Source organism: Dermochelys coriacea, chromosome 3 (assembly GCF_009764565.3).
Source record: "Dermochelys coriacea isolate rDerCor1 chromosome 3, rDerCor1.pri.v4, whole genome shotgun sequence".
Classification (NCBI taxonomy): Eukaryota; Metazoa; Chordata; order Testudines; family Dermochelyidae; genus Dermochelys; species Dermochelys coriacea.
The window spans coordinates 133,925,172-133,952,628 of record NC_050070.1 but is presented as its reverse complement, the minus strand read 5'-3'; the positions used below and the strand labels follow the sequence as shown (position 1 = coordinate 133,952,628).

Genomic DNA, 27,457 nt, shown 5'->3' with positions numbered 1-27,457 from the left:
GAGGGGGGGAATTATTAAATGCAATATATCAGACTCAAACTGTCAACAGATTCACATAATAGATGTTTTCCATCACTTATTTATTCCTGCCAGTAGAACATTGCATGTTGACTCCCTGCACTTCTGCTCCACTTGAGAGCAGAAGTCTGCCTGCAAAATCAATCACAGGATCAGAGCTTAAGTTTGCTAATTAGCAAAAGTAATAAACTTGTTTTAGACTGTAATTGACAGAACACTTTCCACCTTGTTTTCTTCAGCAATTGTTATAATGTGCAAATTGGAATATCACAGGTATTTGCATGGCAACACACTGATGCTCAACCACAGAGGAGAAACTGCTTTTTAAAACATAAATACCTTCAGTTCCAGTAGAGTGTAAGAACATGCTAGACAATGCTTTCGTTTTTGTATAAATGTTCATATTTCAAGTTTGCTTCAGTAGGACTCTATCTTTAAGAAGATTTTGTGCCTTGCTGCTCTGTTGTTGTCAGTGTGCCCAGTGTTGTCATAGCAATACTTAGAACTATGCACACGTTGTCACAGTAAAATAATGAACTGAATTCTAACTTGTATTCCTTGACATTATCACAGTAGTGCTCAGAGATGATACCACATGCTTTGATCAGCCAAGCCAAATCAATGGGTTCTTCCTTCTAGTTCTAAGTCCCTTTTAAACTATGAACTTGCATAACTACTGTGGAAAGGTGGCTTAAAATCTGAACAAACAAATTCAAAACAAATAAACAGCATTCAGCTGGACCAGGAATAGAAACATAAGAGCAGCCACTGTGCCAGAACGGTTTCAGCAACAATAGTTTCCAGTGACAGGTCTGTGAGCAAGTTAACAGCTTGGAGTGACTTCGGGGATTTAAAGCTGCTGCTGTAATCAGCTGCTGCCAATTTTGAAATATTTCTTGTTTTAGAGTTTTATGGCCATTCCTGAACTTTCTTGGGGTTATCACCAAACCTTGCTGAGACACTTACTCTTTAAGAATTTTTCTAAAGCTCTCTGCCAATTAAATTAAGGATTGTGTAAATTTTTTTTTTTTAAGTCCTGATGTCTGTCTAAGATCCTGGGGTTTAAGATCAGGGCAAATTATTTCTTTAAAATGAGTCCTTTAGGTTATTAACAATTTGTAATCTCATACTGGTGGCTATTGTGCTTGACTGACTGCACTGAAGGTAAAGCAGAAAAATTTGCAACTCTTTGAAACCTTAACTGATAGTTTTACTTATGCAAATTGAGCTTGAAAGTTCCAAGGCTTTAAGTGGAGTTTTAATTATGGCCAATGCTACAAGACTGAAATGCTTGAAAATATCTGAAACTTGTAAGTTGTGAGTACTAGTTTTTTTCAGAGGCAACAGAGGAATTAACCCTAAGGAAATTTAAGAAAATAATGATGGCCATACTAGTTCAGACCAATGGTCCCTCTACCCAAGTATCCTGTCTTCCATTAGTGGCTGATGCTAGATGCTTCAGAGGGAATGAACACAAAGGTTTAGGAACACCCAGAGCATGAGGTTGCCTCCCTGACCATCTTGGCTAATAGCCATTGATGGACCTATTATCCATGAACTTTAGATTATTCTTTCTTGAACCCAGTTATGCTTTGGGCCTTTACAACATGTCCTGCATCATGTTCCACAGGCTGGCTGTGCACTGAGTGAAGAAGTACTTCTTTGTTTGTTTTTTAACCTGCTGTCTATTAATTTAATTGGGTGAGCCCTGGTTCTTGTGCTATGTGAAAAGGTAAATAACACTTCTTTATTCACTTTCTCCACACCATTCATAATTGCTATTTGCAAAAGTTTAAAGCTGCCTTATCTTGAAGCCCTTTTTTTCTTTTTGGATATTTCTGCATTGAAATGAGTATGCAAGGAGTATCATGGAGAATACAGACATTAAACAGGAGTTTCATTTTACAAAGTTATGTATTACAGTGAAAGAAATAGCTTATACTATTGTACCTAACTCAGCTTTCTGCATTTTTTTCCCAAAAGCTTTATCTGTTTTTGTAAACCAGAGGAAGGAATATATAACTTTCTAATTTGGACTTGTTTTTCTTTCTCTTGTAACTATCATGTAATTAACAAACTTCTTGGTATGTCTAAATTCTGGAAGGGAAAATTATGTAATTTGAGTGAGAACTTAATAGTTTTTGTTCTGTATGTTGCAACTTGGAATTTTGCTCAATTTGAAGTGTCCATTGTTACATTTTGAAAGAGTGTTATGTGCATGTTACCTTGTAATACCAGTATTTTACTTGTTTTAACAACCATGCTTAAAAGAAATAACACAAATTACTTCCCTTGGAAATGAGCCTTCATTTCAAAGGAACTATTTTTTTCCAGTAGATAAGTACAATATGCTTACAGGGTGAAATGATTACTAAAAGCAAATGACCCGTACTGAAACTTCTTGCAGCTGCAAATAGTGTGTGAATTGCTGAAGGTACAGTATGTAGTAATGCGTTAGACCTAGTTTGTTTAATGAACCACATCCCTAGCAGTCATTTAATTGCTTCTGAAGTTGATTCTTAAATGAAACACTCTTGTTTCGTCCTTTTTATTGAAGCAATAATAATGGTGAAGATTGAAAATGTGTGGTTTATTCCATTATATTACTACCCATATAACTAAGCCTATAAATGACAGTGTCTTTCTCTGTATTCAGAGTAGCAGCCGTGTTAGTCTGTATCCGCAAAAAGAAAAGGAGGACTTGTGGCACCTTAGAGACTAACATTTATTTGAGCATAAGCTTTCGTGAGCTACAGCTCACTTCATCAGATGCATGTAGTGGAAAATACAGTGGGGAGATTTGTATATACAGAGAGAACATGGAAACAATTGGTGTTACCATACACACTGTAATGAGATGGATGAGGTAAGGTGAACTATTACCAGCACGAGAGTGGGGCGGGGGAAACCTTTTGTAGTGATGATCAAGGTGGGCCATTTCCAGCAGTTGACAAGAACATATGAGGAACGGGGGGGAGGGGGGAAGGGGAGGGAAATAAACATGAAAAAATAGTTTTACTTTGTGTAATGACACATCCACTCCCAGTCTTTATTCAAGCCTAAGTTAATTGCAGCCAGTTTGCAAATTAATTCCAGTTCAGCAGTCTCTTGTTGGAGTCTGTTTTTGAGGTTTTTTGTTGAAGAATTGCCACTTTTAGGTCTGTAATCAAGTGACCAAAGAGACTGATGTGTTCTCTGACTGGTTTTTGAATGTTATAATTCTTGATGTCTGATTTGTGTCCATTTATTCTTTTACGTAGAGACTGTCCAGTTTGGCCAATGTACATGGCAGAGGGGCATTGCTGGCACATGATGGCATATATCACATTGGTAGATGCGCAGGTGAACCAGCCTCTGATAGTGTGGCTGATGTCATTAGGCCTTATGATGGTGTCTCCTGAATAGATATGTGGACAGAGTTGGCAACAGGCTTTGTTGCAAGGATAGGTTCCTGAGTTAGTGGTTCTGTTGTGTGGTGTGTGGTTGCTGGTGAGTATTTGCTTCAGGTTGGGGCCCTGTCTGTAAGCAAGGACTGGCTTGTCTCCAAAGATCTGTGGGAGTGATGGGTCATCCTTCAGGATAGGTTGTAGATCCTTAATGATGCTGAAGGTGATGGCTAGTGGCGTTCTGTTTTCTTTTTTGGTCCTGTCCTGTAGTAGGTAACTTCTGCTCTGTCAGTCTTTTTTCACTTCAGCAGGTGGGTATTGTAGTTGTAAGAACGCTTGATAGAGATCTTGTAGGTGTTTTGTCTCTTTCTGAGGGATTGGAGCAAATGCGGTTGTATCATAGAGCTTGGCTGTAGACCATGGATCATGTGGTGTGGTCTGGATGAATGCTGGAAGCATGTAGGTAGGAATAGGTTTAGTATGGTTAATAGACATTTTATAGAGGGGGCGCAGAAAAGAAAAGGCTGATCATTTGCTTTTTGTTTTTGTATTCTGAAAGTCTGTGACTAAATGGTTGATTGTCCCATTATCATGCAGGAGCATTTATATCTGTAGCTTCTAGTAATGCAAGTGCAGTTACTCTTGCTTGCATCAGTGGAAAAAATCTTGTGTGAGAAATTTTCAAAGTGCTTCCTGGGAATTTAGTGGAGAGAATCTACATTATATAAAAATAGGTGAACTTCTGGTTTTTGCTTTGTCCCTGGCTTGTTTATTTCTTGGTAGTTTTTTATAGCAGTATGAAATTATCTGTTTTGGTGATGAAAGTATCCAGGGTCGGGGAAAAGGTGTTTTATTTTAGAATTTTTTACTTTGCGAAGCCAAGTAGCAATCAGCTCAGAATTCACTTTGCACAAAATGTTTTTCTCCTCTATTTCTGAAAGTTTATTAGCAGCTATAATTTTTCTATATTCTTTAAATGGTTTATAAAAATCCTTTAGAAAAGATTGCTTCTATTGATTTGTTTTCTCTTGAAAATTAACACTCTGTTTGAGCCAGTACTTTTGGCTAGAAGTGTAGGTTTTGAATGTAACTACACGCACCATCATTGAAAATCCCTAAAAGAACCTTTGTGTGTTAAATTTGATGTGTGCTTTCTTTCCAAAAGAAGCCTACTTTCATATTGACTTTGACATTGTCCTAAGCCTCACCTATCAATCATATCCTAAATACTAATCATATCTTAAACAACATCTCAAGATAATTCTGACTTCAGGGTGAGAGAAGGCTTTTTTCCTTCTGAATCCTTGTCTGAATACACTTATTTTATCCCAATGGATTTTATGATGGTATGTATCTTTTTTATATAACAGAAGCTTGCTGTTTTCATGGATTTTTTTATAGCTAATGTTATATTAAATTCTGTCTCAGACTTCCTAGATATAAAGTAACTTGACGAGATATGTTCTGTATACTATATGTTTATGAATCATCTTCTTCCACTTCAAGACACTTCTGTTTTGCACTTTCTCACACCATTATTATGGTCTTTAAGTATTCCCTAGTGCTTTCCTCTTCCTTCTGCTGTTTCAGTAGCTCCATCCGTCAGTGGCGAAGAAACAAAGACTGTTTTCTGTTGACCAACCCAATGCACACACATCTTTCCTCTCCACTTAAATTCCACACTTTATTCAAGCTTGAGAGAATTTCCTACTCTTCCAAATTAGAGCCAAAGTTGATCTGTCATTTGACCCTATATAAGCAGAAAATGGGTGACGTTCTGCAAGCAAAATTTCAAAGTGCAGGGCCAGACGTACATCCTGTGAAGCTATGATCCATTTCTCAGTGGGTGACAAATCAGCAGATCAGTCTATCTAAGATGAATATCAACTTGGTACGTAAGCACTAACATCTGTGTATGTTCACATAGTTTTCCATGACTTTGGAGTGTGAGTCCAATCTCAGGGCATAACCTCAAGGAAAGTGGGCACAGCGTTCACTGACCCTCGATATGTGTATGGTCCCACATAAAGGAGGAACCACTGCATGTCTACTGTGCTGCAAGCTGGAATATGAGAAGCCATTATAGAATGTGTTATGTCTGCGTTTGTCTCTTCTTCAACTAGCCTGTTGATTGAAACAGGAGACATGTACTAAGAGCCTTGCTAGATCTGTTTGGGGCACTGTGGGAGAGTGCAAGGTCTTTAACTCTGAAGAAAGAGACAGGGTCTTTAACTCTGAAGAAAGTGATATGATATTCCAAAGAGATCTCTCTAGCACTAAGCTCTACCACACAGAAGATGTAGCTGCCCCCAGAGGAGAGAAGGAGGAGGAATCTGTGAATGTGCCTACCTGCTCTGGTGTTCCCTCCTTTTTTCCTTCCCTCCACTCACCTTGCTCAGATTCTAGGAATCCGCCATTTGTGACCCTGAAAGATATTTTTAGTTCATATCAATTAGAATTTGGCTTTGTTGTTGTGGAGTCAGAGTGAAACCAAGATCAGCTTACTTGTTACCCAAAGAAGGATTATTCATCAGTTGGATATGATAAACTTGGGAAGTAAAAAAAGACCACTCTTCAGGCAGTAGCCCTGCTGTTTGTCAAAACTCCAAACCTTATATTTGTACATTAAAATGAATGCTTAGGACTCAAAGCTCTATTGTGGTTGTTTTTCTTTGTTTGATATTTTCTAATAATTACATTCTTAATGCCTCTATGTAGCAGACTTTCTTTCAAAATGTATTGCTCCCAGAATTTCAGAGTTATTCTCAGGAGACATCAGGAAAATTTGTGTTTCTTTGCTCTATCAATGGTATGGAACTTATTTATGTTTCCATTTAACCGGGAAGTTGAATGTGTCCTCATTTTTCCTCTGGTTTCTATTCAGCACAGTAATTACAAGCTGCATAAGCACATATGTACATTTATTATTGAGCAGAGAAAATAGCCAAAAACTTTTATGTAATTGATCTATCAACATTGTCTATATTTTCTAAGCATTTCCTTTTGGTAAGTCCGATGATGATCTCAAACTATGCCCTTCCCTAGAATTCTTGTACAAATCAGTTTAATTGATCTGATGTGTCAGCAGAAATAAAATATAATTAATAATGTTTGAATTTCGTGTTCATATGAGAGCAGATTTTTGTAGCTGACTTTGCATTTCAAACTTGATTGATATTGAATTATTTGTGTAAAAAAAAGTCTTCAACCACTCGTTCTATATGAATGATTCCTAAATCTCTGACCTGTCTTCCTCTTTCAAATGTTGCATCTCTAGAAGTCTTTAAAATAATGGTGGAACATGCAAGTGATGTCAAACTTCTAGCACTAGATGTCTTCTTTCTTCCTGATATCACTCCCCAACTTTGCTCTTCCCTCTCATTATTGTTAACTTCATTATATCATTCCCTTTTCATAGGTTTACAGCTGTGGTATAACTTTTCATTCCCCCCCCCCTCCAAGGATTTTCCTTTCCTTCTGATCATTTGCCTTCCCCATAAATGTTGTATCATGTCATCTTTTGTTTGTGGTTGTCTTTGTATTCTTTGGGAATTGGAAATGTCGTCTTCTGGTTCTGTGGTCCTGTTCTCTCCCAGTGTAAACTACAGGTTTGATACTGCCTCACTGATCACACAGGTGTGCCAATCAGGTTGTAGTTTATTTTTTTTGTCCTGGTCATCCGCTCTATCTAGTGCATGTACTTTGTCCCTGTTTTTCATGTCTCTCACATACAGCATTGCATCTCCAATGGCATTTAAGAAACTTCCACTTGCTTGTGGGCTCAGCAGCCCAAAGCTCTCCTCTTAGCCTAAAAATGAATGAAGATCTTACTTTGTAAGAGCACATTGTCAACTTCAACTCTTCACATCTCTTACCATGAGTGCTTTACCACTTCTACTGATAGAACTGATAGGGCTGGTGGCTGCTTTATCATCCGATGTCACTAGTAACATCATTACGTATTTATGATGCTATACGTTATTTTAACTAATATTTTCATCAGTTTGTTGATTTTTGACAGTATGCAGTTAATGTTAGTAGGTTTCTGGAGAGCTATGGGGACTAAGTTATAGTAACATGGATTGACCTTCATTGTTTGGCCAATATTGTCCAGGTAGAATCTCTAGGCTTGATCCAAAGTTAGCGGGAGTATTTGCATTTACTTCAGTGGGCTTTGAACTATGCCCTTTGAGGAAGATGTTTGCATGCTTCCTGTGGCCCTGCTTGAAATCAGATCAAACCTGGAAGCTATTTTTGACCATGTCTATGCCTGATAGTTATTTATTGCAATTTGTTTGGCTGCCTGACCAAAATATAACAGTTTCTCTGAATCAAGAGGATAGTCATGTGGTGAAGGCACTTGACAGGAATTTGGAGGATACAGGTGCAGTCCCAGTTCTGCCATGATCTTCCTGTGTAACCTTGAGAATGTCCATTAGTGTCTCCATTCTTTATTTTCCCACCTGCAAAATTGGAATAATGCTTCCTTTCACCATTCTGCAAGTTCCATCAAGTGCCTGGTTGCCTCTCACATGTTCCTTCAAATATTTTTGTGGGCATACTCACTTGCTAAGGTGGAAAAAGTTCATGAACCCAGTTTTACAGTTCATAAAGATGAGGAGGAATTTGGCTGGAAATATAAATAAATGAAGCAGAACAAGGAGGCAAGAGTCAAACTGTAGATCAGCTGAGATCGCTAGCATATTCATTTGGTTCTGAAAATTTAAGGAACTGGAAATTGAGCATTTTGAGTACAATAAAACACTTGTATTTTCATAAGATTTAGTTGTAGAACCCAATTTAATTGTGATCCAAAGTACAACAGCCATGCTGAGTAACAGTCTTATTATGATGGTGGAATGTAATTGAAAAAGACAAGGCTTTCATGTAGTTATCAAGACAGCAGACTCTTAATCATAATATATAAAAGCTTCTAAAGTTTTCTCAAGAGCTTTACATTTAACTTTTAAGTATCTCATTAACCTAATGTAGCTTCTTCAGAGTGCATCCTAGAAGCCCTTCATGTAGGAGCTCGAACTATTGAAAGGTTTCAGAGCTTCATGGTTTTTAAAGCTGATAGTGTATTGTCGCAGACTGCTTCATAAGTGTATTAAACTCAAATGTTGTTTGCAATAATATTTTAATATTTCAGATGACCACAGCTGCTGCTTTTATGTGCTAAGCTGCAGTAAACAGCACTGTCAGGTCACTACGAGTGTTAGCTGTCCCACTTAGGCATGTAGGTTGTGCTTTTATAGTAATTTACCAACATAAACTTAGCATTGCTATAGGTTAACACATAGTTAGTAAACAGAGGAGCCTTAAATATTTGAGTCCATCTATTTAGCTCAGAGACCTGAGTACTAACCTACATGCCATTATGAAGGGGAAGAAATGTTCTGGCTTCCGATGTGCCGATCTAGAAACCGACTCTGTCATCTGTATTTTCCCTTCTGGTCATATTTGCTATCTAACTTTTTGAATCAGAGATCTTTTCTTAGTCTGTTTGTCAAAACAATATGTTGGATGATTTTGGGGAAAACTCTCCAGCAATTCCCTATTTCTATTTTACATCATTTAAATATCTTCATAGGAGCATAAGGCTTAGCTTTGGTCTTTGCATTTAAAAAGTAGATGCAAACGCTTTTGTTAAATACAAATGTCCACATATACCTTTTAAACAATGCAATAAAGTGTAGCAAACAAAGGCTCATTAGCAACCCAGCTAAATGTTTAACAATAAATTAAATACGATTTCAGCAGTTAGCCAGGATAATTTTCTAGATCCAAAATAGCAGTGTCAGTATTTGGCTGGAAACCTACTAGTAGTTTATTTCACATGTCCCCAGTACACGGAGTAAATGCAGTGATGACCTTCTATTTCTGTGAAATGCAGTACTTGTTCTCTGTGTGGTTGTTGTGAAGTAATAAAGTATGCCATTCAATCTTAATGCTTAACTGCTCTGATCTAATACACAAACACCAAACAGCATATTTTTCTTTGATTTCAAGGAGCAGCATGATCAAAAATACTTTGATATAAGCTATGTATTTACCTGTTTTTAAGTGACTGGGACAGGGTTGGATAACTTCATTGTTTCTTATGGTTTTGTATGTGAAGTCCAGTGTGTACTTATTCAACTTATAAAAGTTGCTTGATTAGATCTGATAGTGATTTGAAATAGGGTTGTTTTCAAACCTCTGTTTACAGGAACAATGTCTGGAATCATATAGTCATTGGTTAGCTAAAGGGACATGTACTCCAGTTGAGACAAGTAGCTACAAAACTTGAAGGTATTAATCTTAAGTGAGAAAGGAGTAATTTGGTGATATAGCATGCTTTTAGATATGTGATAAACTAGATAATCATAATTGTCCTTCTGGACTTAAAATCTATGAAAATGTGGTTAAAGCAGCAACATTTAAAATACTTTTTTTGCATTTAAGGATGTGGAGAATGATATATACCATATTCTAGAAAGACCTTGTTCAAGCTACAAATTCAGGCTCTTCCAGATATTGATCTTACCACTTAGTTTGGTAAGTGATGTTATGAGCTTAAAGCAAAAGCTTCTCACACTCAGGATTCATGGGAGAGAGGGTAAGGGAGGGATGCAGGGTATTGGGGAATCAAATCAGGGGTAGTTTAGATTACAGTTCACATAACTGAAGTTCCTAATCCTATAATGACAATCTGTATAGATAATTACGTCCCAAAAATTATGTTAAAAGGGGTGGGCGGGTTTCAAACAGTCTGTCAAGGGCCTATAAAGGGCTCCATTGTTTTGTTTTTTGTTTTTGTTTTTAACTTTGTTCATGAAGAGCTTGGAAGATGAATTCTTACAGTTAACCATTATGTCTACCATGAAAACCTACATGCACAAGAATGGTGCTCAAAAGTGCAAGCTGTATCATGTCCATGAACAAGATCAGAAAAGTGCAACCGGTCTACGCATTTATTTTAAATATATTAAATTTGACCATGTTCCTGAAGGGTTCTTCTACTCTCACTTCTGAGCCTTCCTTAGCTAGTGAGGAGGTTGATTTGGGTTTGTCAGACTTGTGGGTCCCCAATGCTCTGATTCAGGACAGAAAGTTGCCTAGCGGTTGCTAGTGCGACTATTATGGACATAGACTCTGAAAGCAGTTTCATTATTGAAAGCGTGGTACAGAATTTCAGCTCACCAGGTAGAGCTGACTACTTGGCCAAAAATGAGAAATTTTTGTTTGCTGTTTTTTTGGTAGAAGACAGCCCTGTTAATAATTTAGAAAGACTTTTTACCTAGCAGATGCAAGGGAAAGCAAGAATTAAAGTTTTGGTTCTTTATCAGAATACCTAATAAGGTGTAAAGCCAGTATTTTTGGCTGATGTACGGTTTCACTCTTGCCTCCTGGTTCTGTTTCACTTGTTTGCTTTTTCCAGTCAAATTCCTCATCTTCCTTTGTGAACTGTAAAACTGGGTTCACGAATATTTTCCACCTTAGTGAGAGAGTATGCTTATACATATGTTTGAAGGAACATATAGAGGCAGTCACATGCTGGATGGAACTTGTAGAATGGTTGGAAAAGGGCCACACAGTTGACAAAGGTATGCAAACCTTCTGTCAGGTGCAGAAAGACATAAAGAGCAATATTTTGCCTCATTCGTTGGATATTTTGCTGAACTTAGGTGAGAGATTTAGTTTTGACAGGTTCAGATGAGAAATTAGACCTCGTAATGGTAGATTTTGGGGTTTATTTGAATTGCTTGCAGAAATGATAGTGTGTTGAGAGATCATGTGGAAACCATTAAGGCCAGTACCGCAGATGTGACATATTATCAAAATGAATTTATCAATAGGATCACAAGAAAAGTATGACAGGTTTTTGAGAAGATTAGGAAAGCTAAATAGTTATCTGTTTTTGACTGTACTCCTGAATAGAACAAACGTTTCTAGTGTTAAGATGTCACAAGGTTCTGAAAAACGGAGAGAAGTTTGTTGAGAATTGTGTAGATTTCATTGCTAGCCACACAAAAACTGGATAGTGTATCGAGATTATTTTAGAGAAACTGAAAAAAAGATTGTTCAGATATGGCTGATTGCCATGGACAAAGTTATGACAATGGAGGTAACGTGGCTGCAGCATACAAACATGTTCAAAATCAAATTAATCAGGAAAATCAATATATGTCTATCAACCCATGTACTGCTCATTCACTGAATCTTGTAGAAGTTGCTGCAATGGTTCCCTAAATTCTTCTATTTTTTGAATTGTTCAGAAATTGTATATCCTGTTTTCCACTTCTTCTAGCTATTGGGATGTGTTGAAAAAGCATATTCGCATTATATTAAAATGCCAAAGCATGACAAGATGGTCAGTAAAGGTTAGGATGACCAGAAAGCAAGGGTGAAAAATCGGGACAGGTGCTGGGGGCAATAGGCACCTATATAAGACAAAGCCCCAAATGTTGGGACTGTCCCTATAAAATTGGGACATCTGGTCACTCTAGTAAGGGTAGAGGCCATAGATCCACTACAAAATCAGATTGAAGGTATTCTTGATATGCTAGACAAATTTGAGGTTTCACACAATCATACCCCAGAGCTTATGTCAGAAATTGATAGCTTGCAAACAAATTTCAGAGTTTTCAATTTTGTTTTGTTTGAGATGTGGTATACTATCTTATGTAAGAAAGATAGGGTATAAAACAAACCTTACTTAAGCAGTTGCTTAACTGATTACCCATATCACCTCTCTTACAGATCTTTGAATTTTGATTGCTTTATTAAATGTAAAGGACTTGAAAGCTGAAATTAGTTTATAGAGTATATTAAACATCTTTAACAGCAGCAACTAATAGTATAGTATATAAGAAGACAAAAATAGCATTTTACTATAATTAGATAACTGGTTAATATAACCATTCAGATTTGCAGAATCAAATAACCACAATAACATATAATACTTGTACTCAATCACTATTTTGGGAAGGTGACTTTGTTTAGATTTTTGACCGAGTCCCTCAGAGTAGGGGTTCCTTGTGTTAAATGGTTATTAACTCCATTGTTACTAATACAATAGAGGAAAAACAATCCAAAGATAGTTAAAATAATTTGGTCAATCGCTTGCATGCTAATTCACCAAGTTCTCCTTCTCTATGGATCTTTAGTAGACAACCCTTTTAAGTAATATCCTAAATAATTATATTAGACCCAGGATCTAACACCCCCAACTATCTAACATTACTTCTACATTTATGACAGACAATATAGACTGAGTGCAGTTCAAGAAGCTTGCACACAAGGCCTCATTTTATGTCTGTATGCACCTAGAACTTGAAGGGCAGTATGAAATCATTACGTATCATACACAGGTATTCTACAATCTTGGTTAACAACAGTAACTTGTTGCATTTTAAAGCTGCTTTTCAACAAAATTGATTGGGATCTTTTACAAAGCAAAGGCACACAGTAACTCTGTGACAATCTTTAGATCACATGCACAAGCATATACAACACCATACTAATTAGGTACGCAGTTTCAGGAAGTGATCAATTGACTGATTTGACCTGTCATCCAAGAGAAAGTCTGTTACTTTATCACCAGATGTTTGTTCAGCTGTCCACTTTCAACTCGGTTGTTGTTCACACCAGGAATTGACAGTGCAAACACGGGTGGAGCAAAAGACAGACATGACTATAGTTTTTTCCCCAATGCACTAGCAGGCAACCCAAATTGCTGTAAAATATAGAGAAATAGTTAAAGGTACCTATCTGAGATAGGTACTTTGTCACCAGGAGGACTCCAGATGTCTGATCCTGGACCTCAATCTTCTTCCTTCCATGTGTCTTTGGCTTTCAGGCAGCAATGTGCTGAAGCGACAGACCTGTTTTATCTTATTTCTGCTGGGTGGTCCAAGTTGGTTCCTTTTCTTGGAGGTACTAGTGTAGCCCAATCAGATGGTGACCTGTTCTTCCAAAGATTTGAAACATCCAACCAAAGTGAATCATCCTTTATCATCATCCTATCAGGGAACAAGACATCACATTGGCGGTTCTTGCAACTGGGGCTGGAATTTTCCAATATCTGTGTGCAACACATCTCATCGTACCAGCTTGTGTAATACAAGTTAGGCCATAGCTTTGATACCACTATCTTGGGACCATCTGTATTGCTCTGGTCAGCAACTTCCTCTGCAAATCACTTTCCATAGGTCCCACTGTGGTGCATCTCTTGGCCAACTTTGCAGTTGTGCTTGCTCAAGTTGCAATTTCTCCAACATTTTACTATTGCTGAAATCTCCAGTTTAAAGTTAATATAACTTGTACAAAGATCTTCCATGTTCTTTGATGATCTTTAAACTTGTTTAATTGTCCATTATACAATGCAAAGTCACTTCTAGAACTGTTCTCTAGCAGACCAGAACAGCTGTATAAATCTTCCATTCCTGTTCTCCTGGTTTTAAAAACAATGGGACCTTAGTATGTATGGCTGAGCTGATACTGTGCATTATTAATTATATTTCTGATTATTCCACTCTGATAAAGTGTTCATATAAATACAAGCTTTGATTTCAGTTCCTTTTATTTACTGCCTCTCACCACACCTGTATATCACTAACTTAATAATATAAGCATGCTTGATTGCAAATATTAGCCTTACTTCTTCACTAAAATAAAATAAATCAATATGAATGCAAGCCTTTTCTTTTCCTAATATGATTGCCTATGAGGTAAACCTTGTCATCTTCCTCTTCTAGCCTTGGTCCCACCTGTATAAGGTCAGCTCTTCAAGTCCTCCTCCTCCATTCCAGTCTGTCTTGAAGCAGTTCCTTGGAAACTCCACAGTTAATCATATCCTTTTATATGACATCCATCCATCCAGATTTGGCTCTTCCAACCCTTCTCTTACCCCTCTACTCCTAAATTTAACACCCTGTTTCCTATATATTCTTTGCACATGCCAAAACCAGTTAAGCATGGATTCCCGTAGCTTTTCTATATTTGGTACCTTTCCCTAATTCATTCATTCCAAACATGGTCCATCCTTGTAGCTCCAAACATTCATCTTAACATTTTTATTTCAACTGTATTCAGGATCTGCTCTTGTCTCTTCCCAGTCAATGCTCAGCACTTAGATCCATATAAAAGTGAAGCCCAATTACCATCTTGAAGATCATATTTTTCAATTGAATAGGCATTCTCCTCTCATACATCACTCTGTTCACAGGAGTAGACCCTGTTAAAGTTTACAATATTTTGCCCAAAGTTGGATCACTTTATAATCAACTTCCCTGTTATAGATATAACTTAATTTAATTACAATATTAGATTCCATCAGGTTCCCTGTTTTTCACTACTGTATCTGTTAATATATAATATCTTAATGTGTGATATTAATTTAATTTTTAATTCATTCACTCACTCGTTCACAGAAAGGGAAAAGGGGAACTCTCTTTAGCAGCACCAATGGTACACTCTCTTGTAAAAGGCTGCAGCTATTCTGAGTTTGCTCAGTCTGAAGAAATCTTACTGTTAGACCTTAAGTTTTTATTCTCATTTCCATCAGTTCTATCTTTTTCTAAAACAGGCTTGATGTCTGGGCAATTCTTCAATAATAATAACTCATAACTTTGGGGCCTTTGTTACGATACTGACCAAAAATTAATTTTGTAAGCAAAAAAATGGCAGAGTCCAGATCTTGACATTCAAACAGCTGGCAGTTTACTTGGTGGTCTTCGAGATGCTTTATCAGAATTATGGGCTTCTGGGTTCATTGCTTCTGCTGCTTCATAGGCTGACACAGTAGGGATATTTATTCAGCTCGAAGGAGGAAAGTAATGCCAGGCAAAATTACAAAGGATGAAAGGTCAACAGGTCTCAAAAAAGTTCTTGAATGTGAGGCTTTCAATCCCCAGTTAGACACAATATTAACACGGTTTGATGATAGGATGTGTAAATAGGATGCAGCCATAAAAAGAGCTGCTTTTTTGATAGACGAGAAACTGAAGAGTCTCAATAACGAAGACCTAAAGAGGCATGCTTACAATTTAACAAGCCAGCTAGCCCTGGGAATTTAAACTGAGTACTGAGAATGAGATGGAGTTCTTTGCCACTTTTTGCAAATGAATCTTTAAGGATGACGTGTGTGTGTGTGTGTGTGTGTGTGTGTGTATTAAAAAAAAAAAGGCACTTGTTGATCTCCTTAGCTATTTTGACAAACAGTCTATAGATGAGTTTCCGTGACACAGAAACAGCTCTGCATAGTTTTTGCTATCTTCCTGTAACCATAGCTGCTAATGAAAGTAATTTCACCTGGTTGAAACTCATCAAGACCTAGCTAAGAGTGTCCATAGAGCAGGAAAGGGTTAAATGATCTGCTAGTTATTTCTGTAGAGAGCTTGGAAGCAAGGCGGGTAGACTGGGATGAGCTAATTCATGAGATTGCATCAGAGAAGGCTAGGAAGTTCCATTTGTAAAAGTACTTAGCAGTGATTGTGGGTTATTTATTATTATTTACATTGGGAGGTGGCGGCACAGCAGAGGTAGATTTGAATCTTCCAGCCAGACGCAGAACATCGCTGGCACAGCATTGAGAAATGCCGAAATTCAGAAACCCGGGGACGTATTTCAGCGTACTCAAGTGATTACAGACCCTTTTGCTCCAGCTGTCCTTTCAGCCTGTCCTTGTCTCAGCCTCTTCCACCCCTCTACGTGCCCTCTTTCTCTAGACCAGTGGTTCCCAAACTTGTTCCGCTGCTTGTGCAGGGAAAGCCGCTGGCGGGCCTGGCCAGTTTGTTTACCTGCCTGGCATACACAGAGAAGTAATCAATAATGCCAGATACTACATAAAAGTAAATAAGGTTGCAGGAGAAACTATACATTAAATATTTTTCAACTTGTATGATATTGTATAAATTGAGAAATCATGTGTGATCATATCATTTGACTTGTAGTGTGATGCGTACACACAAGGGAACAGAGTTAAGACAGCACTTGCAACCTTAATGTTGACATTTCCTGACTTTTGAATGCTTAATTGGGCAATCTTTATAGTTCTCAGATTTTAGTTTTTATTTATTATTTTGTATAATGCAGAATTTAAGACACGGATAAACTTTCAGTATCTTGTATTGCTTTTTCACTTTGAAAGACAGACTTCTGAAACGCTGGTTTCCACATAGTAGTGAACCGTTTAAATTATTTTTTTTGCCAGATAAGTGGTTTGTTTTTTGAAGTGTGCAAAAGACACTGCTATATGGGGATGTTTGTAAGAAAAATATACCCTACCTTTTATGGTAGAAAGATTTTTGGTATTTTTTTCCCCTTCAATAAGATTTATCAGCATTTTTGTGTGTCCTGCAGGGGTTGTTCAGAACTATGCCGAATCCCCATGGTGGAATATAAACTCGACAGCGAAGGCACCCCATGTGAGTATAAAACCCCTTTCAGAAGGAATACTACTTGGCATCGGGTGCCGACTCCTGCTGGGCAGCCTCTTTCTCGTGCATCTCCAATCCTAGGAACATCTGACAGACTGCAATGCCAGCAGCTTTTCCAGCAGGCTCAGACAGCCATTCCTCGCAGCACTTCCTTTGATAGAAAGCTGCCAGATGGTGCAAGGTAATATACTCTCCATTTAATTCCTGTCATTTTCCTAAATGCTTCACTTGTAAACCTTTTTAGGCCTTGGTATGAAGTTATTTTTAAATAACATTTTTGTTCATTCATTCATTACTCTGTTGGGTTTTAACAGGGATAAAAGTTTGAGATTTAAGTGCCAAAGTGAACCACAGTTCATCCTAGTTGAAACAAATGACGTCTGGGTTTAGTGATAATGTACAGTAGTACTACTCATAATTAGAGACTGGCAGAACTTTGTGGACTAATAGTTTATTCACTAAACAATGCAGTTTCTTGTAGACCAAAGCTATCCATGAATTCAGCTATCCCACTTAAATTAGGTTGAATTTGGTGAATAGTTTTTGCGTCCTCCTCCTGTAAAATAAATAAATAAATAAAGCAAAATGTTTTGTTTGACATTTTCAAAACATTTTGACTTTTCATTTTGACGTTTCAAAATTTTGCTAAATTTATTTTAGAAAACAAAGATGTAAAAACCAGCTGAAAACTTTGAGCAGGAGGTTGGACTGATTGACCTCCTGAAGTCCCTTCCAACCCTGATATTCTATGAAAATGAAACAAAACAAAACAAAAATAAAAAGTTTCTGGTCAAACAACACATTTTTCACTTCATCAAGAAAAACCTACTTTTCAGGTTGGCACCTCTCCCCAAAAATGTTTTTGATTTTTCAAACCAAGAAATGAGTGATTCACTCATCACTATTTCATAACTTCACCCCATGAGGACTACCAACCATCTCCTTCAACCCCAAATCAAATGAAACAGAAGCTGACTGGCTACTTTTGCTCTAAGCTGAGGCACAATCAGTGATGTCATGGAAACCTATTTAGATGAGTGATAAGCATAAATAAAACAAACCTGTCTCTTGCAAAATGAATGATTTAAGCTCATTTATTGTATTATGGACACAGTTTCAAAGGATTCTGTAATTCATTACCACTCCCTATGCTTTGCTTTTTTTCTCTTTATTAAAAAAAAAGAGAACTTTTGATGTAAAAATATCAAACCTCTTACATTATGGTGGGGTATTTTAAGGTAATTATGAATCATTTTACTCCTTGAAAAGGGGTACAAATCTTAAAAAAACAAAAAAAACTGTTAATGCAGTTGACTCTTTAATTCTCACCAAATAATGTAAACAAATTTGTTTCTTTAACATAATTCTTTCCCCATTAATTTATTTTTTATTTGGAATTGTCCCTCCTTTATGTCCTTTCCCCCTTAACCATGCCATTTCTCTAACCTCCAGACAAAACAGATCTCATGACTGAAATCTCCTAATTTGTATAAAAATCTAAAATTTGTCATGTATTGGTTTTGAAAATTTCTGCTCTCTGGCCCCAAAAAGCATAAATCATTACTGTACTGAAGGAGAAACAATTGATAGTATTTTTACATTTTGTTTAAAACATCACAGTTAGGCTATTAGTAGTAGTAATGCACATTTTAAAACTTGTCCTTAGGGAAAGAAGGTTCTGAGTTAATAGTTTGCATATTTTACATCTTGTTTCAAAAATGCATTTTATCTAATCACACTTAATGTTAGATGATTTAAGATCACTTTACTGACACATTCTTTTGTTCCTTGTTAAAGCCCAATGTTAAAAGGGCAGTTGTACTAAATATCTAATTTTTTAGATTTGTGAAGCTCTATTAGAAAACAGTACTTAAATATTTATTCAACAATTAATAAAATGCTATTAATTTCCACAGCACATTACAAATATAAGCCCCAATCCTGCAAACACGTTTGTGCATTCATAACTAAGTGAAGCACATGCGTACATGTTTGCAGGATTGAGGCCTTAAATACAGTGAGCCATTGCTTGCCCTGAAAAGCTTACTATATAATAGAAATAGGACTAGTTTAACAAAGACAAAACATTAGCTAGCAGGTCAGGATAGGCAGGGTGGGGAGATTAATGACAACAAGAGAAAACAATTTGCTTGTGGAGGTGAGGTTTTAAAAAGGGATATAGAGAAGAGAGATGGTGCCCAATGGGTGAGGACTCTTCCAGACATGGGAAGCAGCATGGTAAAATCCATGAAGCAGAGATGGGAAGATGAATAAAAGAAAAGGTTTGGAACTAGCCTACAGAATTAGATACTGAGTGTAGAAAAATAGGAGAGGATGGTATTATGTAGGACCTTATCGGTGAGAATGAGAAACTCAGATTTACTGAGGTCAGACTATGAAGCCAATAGAGAGTTTCTAGGAAATAGGTGATTACTTTAGCAGCAGCATTTCAGACAGATTGGAGAGGAGTTGGGGCTAGGAAGGGCAGTGAGATGAGACAGTAATATGGGAGATAACTAGGTTAAGAAATGTGGATTATATAGCACTAGGGACAATGAGAAAAGGGTGAATTTTAGAGATTAAAAAAAGAAATGTCAGAAGTTAGAAACTGGATATATGAAGAAAATGGGAAGGGAAAGGAGGATGAGGAGTCAAGATTATGGGGCTGGGATCCACAAGATAGTGGAGTTGTAAGTTGGCAATGAGAAGCAAGGTGAAAGCAATTAAAGGAAGAATTTGGAGATTATATTTCAAATAGCTGGAAATATAAGAATTTTTGTCAGACACAGTTAGCAATGCGAGACATGATCTTTAAAAATATAATAATTCCCTTTAAAATGCCTTCATGTTACCCACATAATGTATATGAAGGATGACCTAGTTCTCAATTGGATGAAGGTACTGATATTATGCATTCCATAGTGTAATCAAAGCCCTCACCATTTCTGGTATATCATAGTACATGTTAGCAATTGTTTCTGGGTGGGAAGACGCTTTTTTTCATTGTGGGAGTTTCCCATATTCAAAACTGAGCAAAGTCCTGCTTTGCTTACTCATGCAAGTAACTTAAACTCTTTGTTCAAATGAGGCTACTTATATGAGTAAGGAGAGTGGGATTTGGCCATTAGTGTGTTAAAACCTAGTCTGTTCTCTGCTTTTGTGTTTTCATGGTGTCTTTTTAAGATTTACATATGGAAATATCCTGCCAATAACAAACTGGGAAATATTATTTTTCTAAAATGCTTAAATGACATGAATTGTAGGAAATAAGTCTAACTGTAAAATCCCAATAGGAATATACTTAAAGTATTCAAACTGCAATCTGTATGGCTCATTTTTAATTGTAAAAATGAATTTATTTGTAAAATAAATAACAGACCAGTTAAAGATGTTGAAACTCCACAAATACCTCAGTGCACTGTTAATGATTCTAGTCAACATTACAGAAGTTCACCGAGCAACCAGTCCTCCTCCAGTGACCCAGGACCCAGCGGGAGTAGCCAGTGGAGACAGCAAGTGGGATATGACGGGTACTGGTGATTTTGTATCTCACTGCAACTCCCATAAATAAATCTTTATGAAACAGAGTTGATGTATAAGCTAAATATTAAATAGTCCCATTTGCAATGGAAATGTAGTTTAGAGGTCATCACAGCCCTAGTCTGATCTGAGATACCTCAATGTAAATCAGTGGTGATTTTCCAGATTTGCACCACTATAACTGAGTGCAGGATTTGGTCCTCAAACTAATGTGGAAAATTTGTGAATTTCTACCCACAAATTGAGATCCCTTGCAAATTAATGAGGATCAGGAAAAGTACTTGCGATAAGGTACTTCCCTAAGTAAACAGGAAGCAGGGACTCTCATGCAATCTGTACACAAACAGAGTTTGGGAACCACGCTAGTTAGTGCTTTAGCGCTGGATTAGGACAGGCTACATTCAGGAAACAGATTGAGACTCTGTTCCAGTCTGGTTTCCACTTTCCTTTGCTTTAGTGGGGGTAATATTCTGTGTCAGTCCTTTAACTGGTGCAAATTACTTCTCCCTCTTCACTTGCTCCAGTGACATCTACTTCCTATCCACTTGCATGGGAGGCTGAGTAGTATCCCCGCGACAGCTGGTCTCTTTTCCCGGGCAGGCTCCAGCAATATGAGTAGTTCTTTCACATGAGTGTTAATGGGGCTTGTTACTTCCTCTTACTTCCCTGCACAGGAGGATTCACAATTGAGCTGTTAGTGAATAGGAACCCCTCCCAAAAAATATGTTAAATGTTTAAGGTCATCAAAAAGTTAACTAACTCAATTCTAATACGTATTTTCTATGTGAGATCTGTTCTTTATTACTGTGAATGTAGCACTTTGGTTGCATGTATCTACGGCTTGCTAACATTTTTGCTGTTAAATATTGAGATAAGAAATACACAAGCTGCCTAATTTAAAAACACTTGAGACACGATACTCAGAATTAAGTTATTTTTATAATAAAATATGGACACACAAATCATCTTCTTGTCTGTTATCAGCAGAATATTGCCTTGACATGTTTGATTATGTGTAAAATATCCCATGTAGCAGATATGTGTATTGTCTTGGAACCTGCTCAAGGAATTTCAGATTAAGAGTGCCTGACATCTGTGAAAGTGGAAGTGTTTCAAGTAATGGATTTAGTACTGGTGTAGTGGCATCAATTCCAATTTTGAATAAAAGGCAGAATCCTACATTTGCACATACTGTCAGATATTTGTGTGTATAGAAGTGGGAACTGGTCTATGGAACAGCTAGTTGATGCATTTTCATGGTCCATCCGTTGTATGGGGCTTTGAATTTTTGGTCCCAAAAATGCAGGGGTTTTTAATCTAGCATTATTTGTTTATAATTAATCCTAAACAGTGTTCTGCCAAGAAAGTTACACTTAGATATTTTTACTTGGAGTAGTAACAAATTTCCCAATAATATTTGCTTGCTGGGTGGTGGTGATTGTTTACAGTTAATGACCTACAAAGATTTTTACCTTGGAAAGTTCCTTGTGGGATAATCCAGTTTTGTAGTTAAGAAAGAAACAACTTGATCATCTGCTTATGTTACAAGGTGCCAATCCCCTTTACTTCATGAACACCAAGGTTCAAGTCCACTGGAGTGTGAAGGAGGCAGAGAAGGAGAGGAAACTTTGGAAGGAACCAGATATGCTGGTAATAATAATATCATACATTAAAAGTAAATAATCTTCCTAGGATATACAAGTAAAGTTAACTACTGGTTCTGACGATGATCCTAATTTCAATTTATATAGAGCCTTTCATCCCAAAGGATCCTAAAGTGCTTCAAAATGAATGCAGCAACAGTGAAATGCAGCCACCTCCGAGGTGGTAAGAGGAAACTAAACGCAGTGTAACAGTCAGAATAGGATAGATTTTGACCAAAGAACACTGAGGCAAATTCTTACTCTTTTATAGGAAGGGCCATGGAATATTTAAAGTAGGCTCAGAACAAACACTTTGATTTCTAAGGTTTCATTCAAAAGCCTCACACAGAGTGGACAGCATAGAACTCTAATTAATTAATCTTGGAACTACAAAACGGTTACGAAAGTCTGCCAAGGTTTGAACCTGTGATTCCACAGGGTTTAGTTTTTAAACCTGAAGTTTAAAGCACTGAGCTATGTGCTTTTTCCTTTGTACGGTATGTTCATTTTAGAAATCAATTTAGACTTTTAGAAATCAGAAATTAAAACACAATTATTTATGGCAGAAACAAAGTGGCATGCACCATCCACCAAAGTCTTGAGTTCCTACAAAGACCGGGCTTTACCAAAAGAAGGCAATGGCAAGGATTCGCCAAGCAAACTTTCTCATGTAAGTCTGTTCATATTTCTCTTCTGCTGTTAAAAACCTGGGTCTGAAAAGACACTTGCAAGAATCTTAAATGTTTAAAATACATTCTAGTAATTCCTGAAGTACAGTTTGGAGTTTGAGAGGCTCATAGTATTGTGTATAGCTATGCAAAGATCTCTGATTCAGCAATGGATGCAGTATTCTCAAACTAAGTGCATTAAAAAGGTCAAGTTCTGGTTTCTGGGACATTGCAGGGATAAAATCCTTACTAATGTAAGCATTGCTCTGCTGTCTGACTAGAGCTTCATTTACATTGGTTTGCTCAGTCTTAGGAGCACCTCCCATTATACACATTACATTCATGCATGCCATTTCTTGACATGTTGTATGGGATAACATGTACTATAATTATCAGCAATCAGCTTTCTTATTATTTGGGCAAAGTTTCCACCTCTGAAGACTGTATCTAGTTAAATGTTATCTTTTTGTGCCTTTTTAATTGTGTGTGTGAAAGTGGTGGCCTGTTTGTTTGGGGTTTTTTGGTTGTTTTTTTTAATGATTTCCAGCTGGATTAAGTGGTGTACACTAAGAAATATGCTAATTTCATTAGGATTAGAAGTTAAAAATTATTAAACAGGTTCATTTTCTAAATCTAATACAAATGCTATGGCTGCCTTAAGAAAAGATGCATAGAAGTTGAAGTATTGGATCAGATAATTGGTCTACCTGGTTCAGTAGCTTGCATTTAGTAATGGCCAGTGTCCTATGGTTTAGGGAAAGGAAAAAAAAATAGTAAAGTGCCATGTTCCCTTAATAGTATTTTGTGTGTTTGTAATACAGAAGTCTTGCTAGATGTACCAGGAAACTGTATGATACTACTTGTAAAATAATTTCAATAAGATTATGGGGCCAGATTCTCAGCTGGAGTAAATTGGCTTTCTGATTTATACAGGCTGTGAATCTGGTCCATGATGTTTGAAAAAAGACCCTCATAATGCTGTTGTCTACAGTACTATACAATCTGATACATGGGGGAAAATTGCTTCCTGATGTTTTCAGGCAAGGAGAAGTTTTCCAGACGTTTGAGGATTGAATCACTGTGTAGAATGAATAGCATTAAACCCCAGTACCAATACCTGAGATACTGTTCTATTCACTGAACTTCATACATTTATTTTGACTTGGTTATTTATATTTGAATGCAGCACAGCATTACTCTATCCTTGAATTACTCAATCAGTCACTTAATTCAAAACTGAAAAAGGCCTATCTAAAGCATAAAAATGTTCATACTGGGTCAGATCAATGGTCCATCTATCTGTTTCCTGTCTCTGACAGTGGCCAATGCCAGGTGCTTCAAAGGGAATATACAGAAAGGGCAATCCTCAAGTGGTCCATCCACTGTTGTCCACACCCAGCTTCTAGAACACAGAGGCTAGGGACACCCAGAGCATAGGTTGCATCCCTGCCCATCCTTAATAGCCACTGATGGACCTATCCTCATTAACTTATCTACTTTTTTGTAACCCTATTATAGTTTTGGCCTTCACAGCATCCTCTGGCAAAGAGTTCCAAAGACTGACTGACTGCGTTGTGTGAGGAAATATTTCCTTTTGTTCGTTTTAAACCTGCTGCCTATTAATTCCATTGGGTGACCTCTAGTTCTTGTATTATGTGAAGAAGTAAATAACATTTCCTTATTCACTTTCTCCACACCAGACAAGATTTAATAGACCTCTACCATATCTCCTGTTAATAGTCTCATTTCCAAACTGAAAAGTCCCTGTCTTTTTAATCTCTTCTTATATGGAAGCTGTTCCATACCCCAATCATTTTTGTTGCCCAGTTCCTTGGATTGTCCTTTGCTGGAGACGAGCACTAAACGAACAACTTTAGTCTTCAGGAACACATGTTGCTGTTTGGGATGTATTGCATATCCACCTCAGTATCTTTGCTCTTTAGAAATCTTGGATGAATATAGTCTTGTCCTGATGATTTACTATACTTGAGTTCTAATTGCTCCATGACATCATCATGTCATGACAGAGTTCGGTCGCTGTTAAGGCCACATTGAGATTCCCTATGAAGAGTGGCTGTGGCACATGGAAATACCTGACTCTGGGCTGTAGTTGAGGTATGCTTGTTGAGTTCAAGAGGAGAGCATGCAAAGGTGCTGTTCGCCAGCTCACCCCAATCCTCTGTGCCAGTTCCAGTGCCAAGCAGGTACTTATTATAGACTAGATCAGTCTGAAGGAACCTTTTGCTGGGATTGATACTTACATTGCTCCTTCCTGTATGTTCTTTACTTCCTGAAGGCTTCCTTCCTTCCTAATGGTTTCTTTCCTCTTTGATGCCATGTTGCATTTGTAGTCCAAACTGAAGCACCTCTGCGCTAGACAACTTTCTAGCAAATCCTTGCACATCCCATCCCTAGAAATGTGTTCATTTGCATTTCCAGCATCTAGTTCCCTTATAGTGAAGTTGAAAACCATCTCCATAAGGTTCATAATGAACTTAAACTCCCTCTTTTTGTAGCAACTTTTCAAACAGATACTGAGACTTGTTAATTGTCAGTGTGCATTTAGGTGAGGCAGCCTTTTCAGAACGGCTACTCTGACAGTTTGGTGTATAAGCGATGATGTATCCTTGTGTACATTTGCTGGAAGGGGAATCTAATTAAAAATAGCAGTCTACCCTCCCACTTTCCTTCTTACCTAGGCTTCATCTGGCCTGGTCTTGACTGTCTTGCCTCACAGGTAAATGAATTCTGCTCTTTGTAAAATCCCCTCAAATTTTCTACTGACACAACTGTCTGACACAGTTCTTCTAGTCCAGCAGTCATACTGAGCTTGAACCCCCAGAGGTAAACACATTTCACTTGCCTTCATTTCAAGTAGTCATACATGCTGCACCTGATCCAATAAACTGGATATTTCATCTACTCTGAGAGAGGGTAACAGTAATTCAATCTTCATTGTTCTTCAGAACTGCAATAGAACCTAATTTCAGTGGTTTGTTGTTCATTTTAACTATCCACAAATGATAGTTTATGGATGCAGCATGTCCAGAATCAAAGAACTTAAATGTGAATATGGAATTTACCATATGAGATCAAACCAATGGTCTAATGTCTATTTACCTACCAATACAATAGACTTATTTTGGAGGAAAGAAAAGTCCCATAATACACCTAGCCAATTGTGCAGTTCATTTCATAGAAGCTGGTTGTGCATTTAGCTTCTTTTGTATTTGGTGTTTGTATTTAACAATGCTGTGCCAAGTATTAAATGCAGGCTAAATGACCTTTGAATAAAGAAAATTAAGTAACTTTAAATGGAAATAAATATTATTTATAAACTTTCTGTTTTTTTAAAGATTGGAGACAAAAACTATTCCAGTCACTCCAGCAGCAATACCCTGTCCAGTAATACATCGAGCAATAGTGATGAAAAGCACTTTGGCTCTGGAGACCTGATGGACCCTGAATTGCTTGGATTAACATATATTAAAGGGGCTTCTACTGACAGTGGAATTGATACAGCTCCTTTTATGCCTGCTCCTCTTATGGCTCCTTTACACCTTGCTGGCAGCAGGTCTGGGGTGCACAGTGGGGCTGAGGAGTGGACTGAATCTTCTGAAACTCCTGGGCAAGATGATGAACAAGCTAAAATGTATGCTGTACATAGCTATACTTCTGCCATTTCTAGCAGTCATACAGCTGAAGGTAGCATGGGAGACCTCAGTGAAATATCCTCTCATTCTAGGTATGTGGTTTTTCTATACAAATTAGGTGATTAAATTAGTGACTGAGAGCATTTGCTTTTGTTTATGCTCATTGTTTCTGTTCCTTGAAAATGCGCTTATTAATTTTAACTTTTTATATTTCAATACATATATGAAGAAGCCAACAAAAGGCTTTCCATCACCTTCCATGAGTCTGTTACAGAGGGTGTGTAGAAGGTGTGTCTGTGTACGAATTTCTATTTAAAAATCTAATCCAGAGGTGTTAGTTACACAAAAATTTTAAAAAATTTGTAAGAGCATTTAGTATCTTTGGGGGAACACACAATCTATTGTGTCTATATCACTCCTTTGAAATTGATTGACCCACCTTGAAAGGCATAATAACCTACATGTATATTGCACTTTTTCCCCAAAGAACCCCAAAGCACTTTTACCCTTTGAGGTGAAAATGCAGTACCTGTTTAATGGCACTTGACTACATTGGACAAACATTTAGGACAGGAAATAACATCCATACCAGTTTGAACTGGGTAGGGAGTGTTTAGCTAGCAAAATGATGGACCATTGTTTTCGCTCAAAGCCAGTTCACACAATGGTGCCAAACTTCGCTGTAGGGCCCCTCTGAGTATTTTTGGAGAGGAAGGACTTTCCAGTAGGGCCAGAATAAAATGCTTCTGTGATATTTAGTTGTCATGCTACAGTGACACATGATGAGGAGTACAATCTGCTTCATGTTCACTGAGAATTTTGTGGGGATAACCAAGCACCTTGGACAATCAAAGTGCCTTCCCCTTTATTGCAGCCCTATGTGGCGGCACCTTATAGATTCCTCCTTCTCCTATTTAACAGGATACTTTCATCCATGATTTTCAAAGGGCTTGCCTACATGGGAAAATTTTACAGTTATACCAATATAATTATACTGATGTAGTTAAACCACTGTAGTTATACCAGGATAAGTCCTTGTGTGGATGCTATTATTCTGGAATAAGAATGCTTTTTTCAGTTTAGCTTAAACCACTTCCAAAGCAACATAAATTAAATTGGGGAAAA

At 37.3% G+C, this 27,457-nt stretch overlaps 1 protein-coding gene across 18 annotated transcripts in view; it reads left to right on the top strand.

Annotated features, from left to right (window-relative positions):
- Window positions 1–27,457, top strand: part of SIPA1L2 (signal induced proliferation associated 1 like 2) — a 260,821-nt gene that overhangs the window by 187,392 nt on the left and 45,972 nt on the right. For 13 of the 18 annotated variants that reach the window (XM_043511364.1, XM_043511368.1, XM_043511365.1 and 10 more), the window contains 5 exons: window positions 16,752–17,009; window positions 20,263–20,358; window positions 21,918–22,018; window positions 22,578–22,681; window positions 26,036–26,424. In XM_043511364.1, the coding sequence (XP_043367299.1) occupies window positions 16,752–17,009; window positions 20,263–20,358; window positions 21,918–22,018; window positions 22,578–22,681; window positions 26,036–26,424 (948 nt within the window). The remainder of the gene's footprint in view (window positions 1–16,751; window positions 17,010–20,262; window positions 20,359–21,917; window positions 22,019–22,577; window positions 22,682–26,035; window positions 26,425–27,457) is intronic. The other 5 variants (XM_038395712.2, XM_043511369.1, XM_043511371.1 and 2 more) reach the window with 1 other exon arrangement.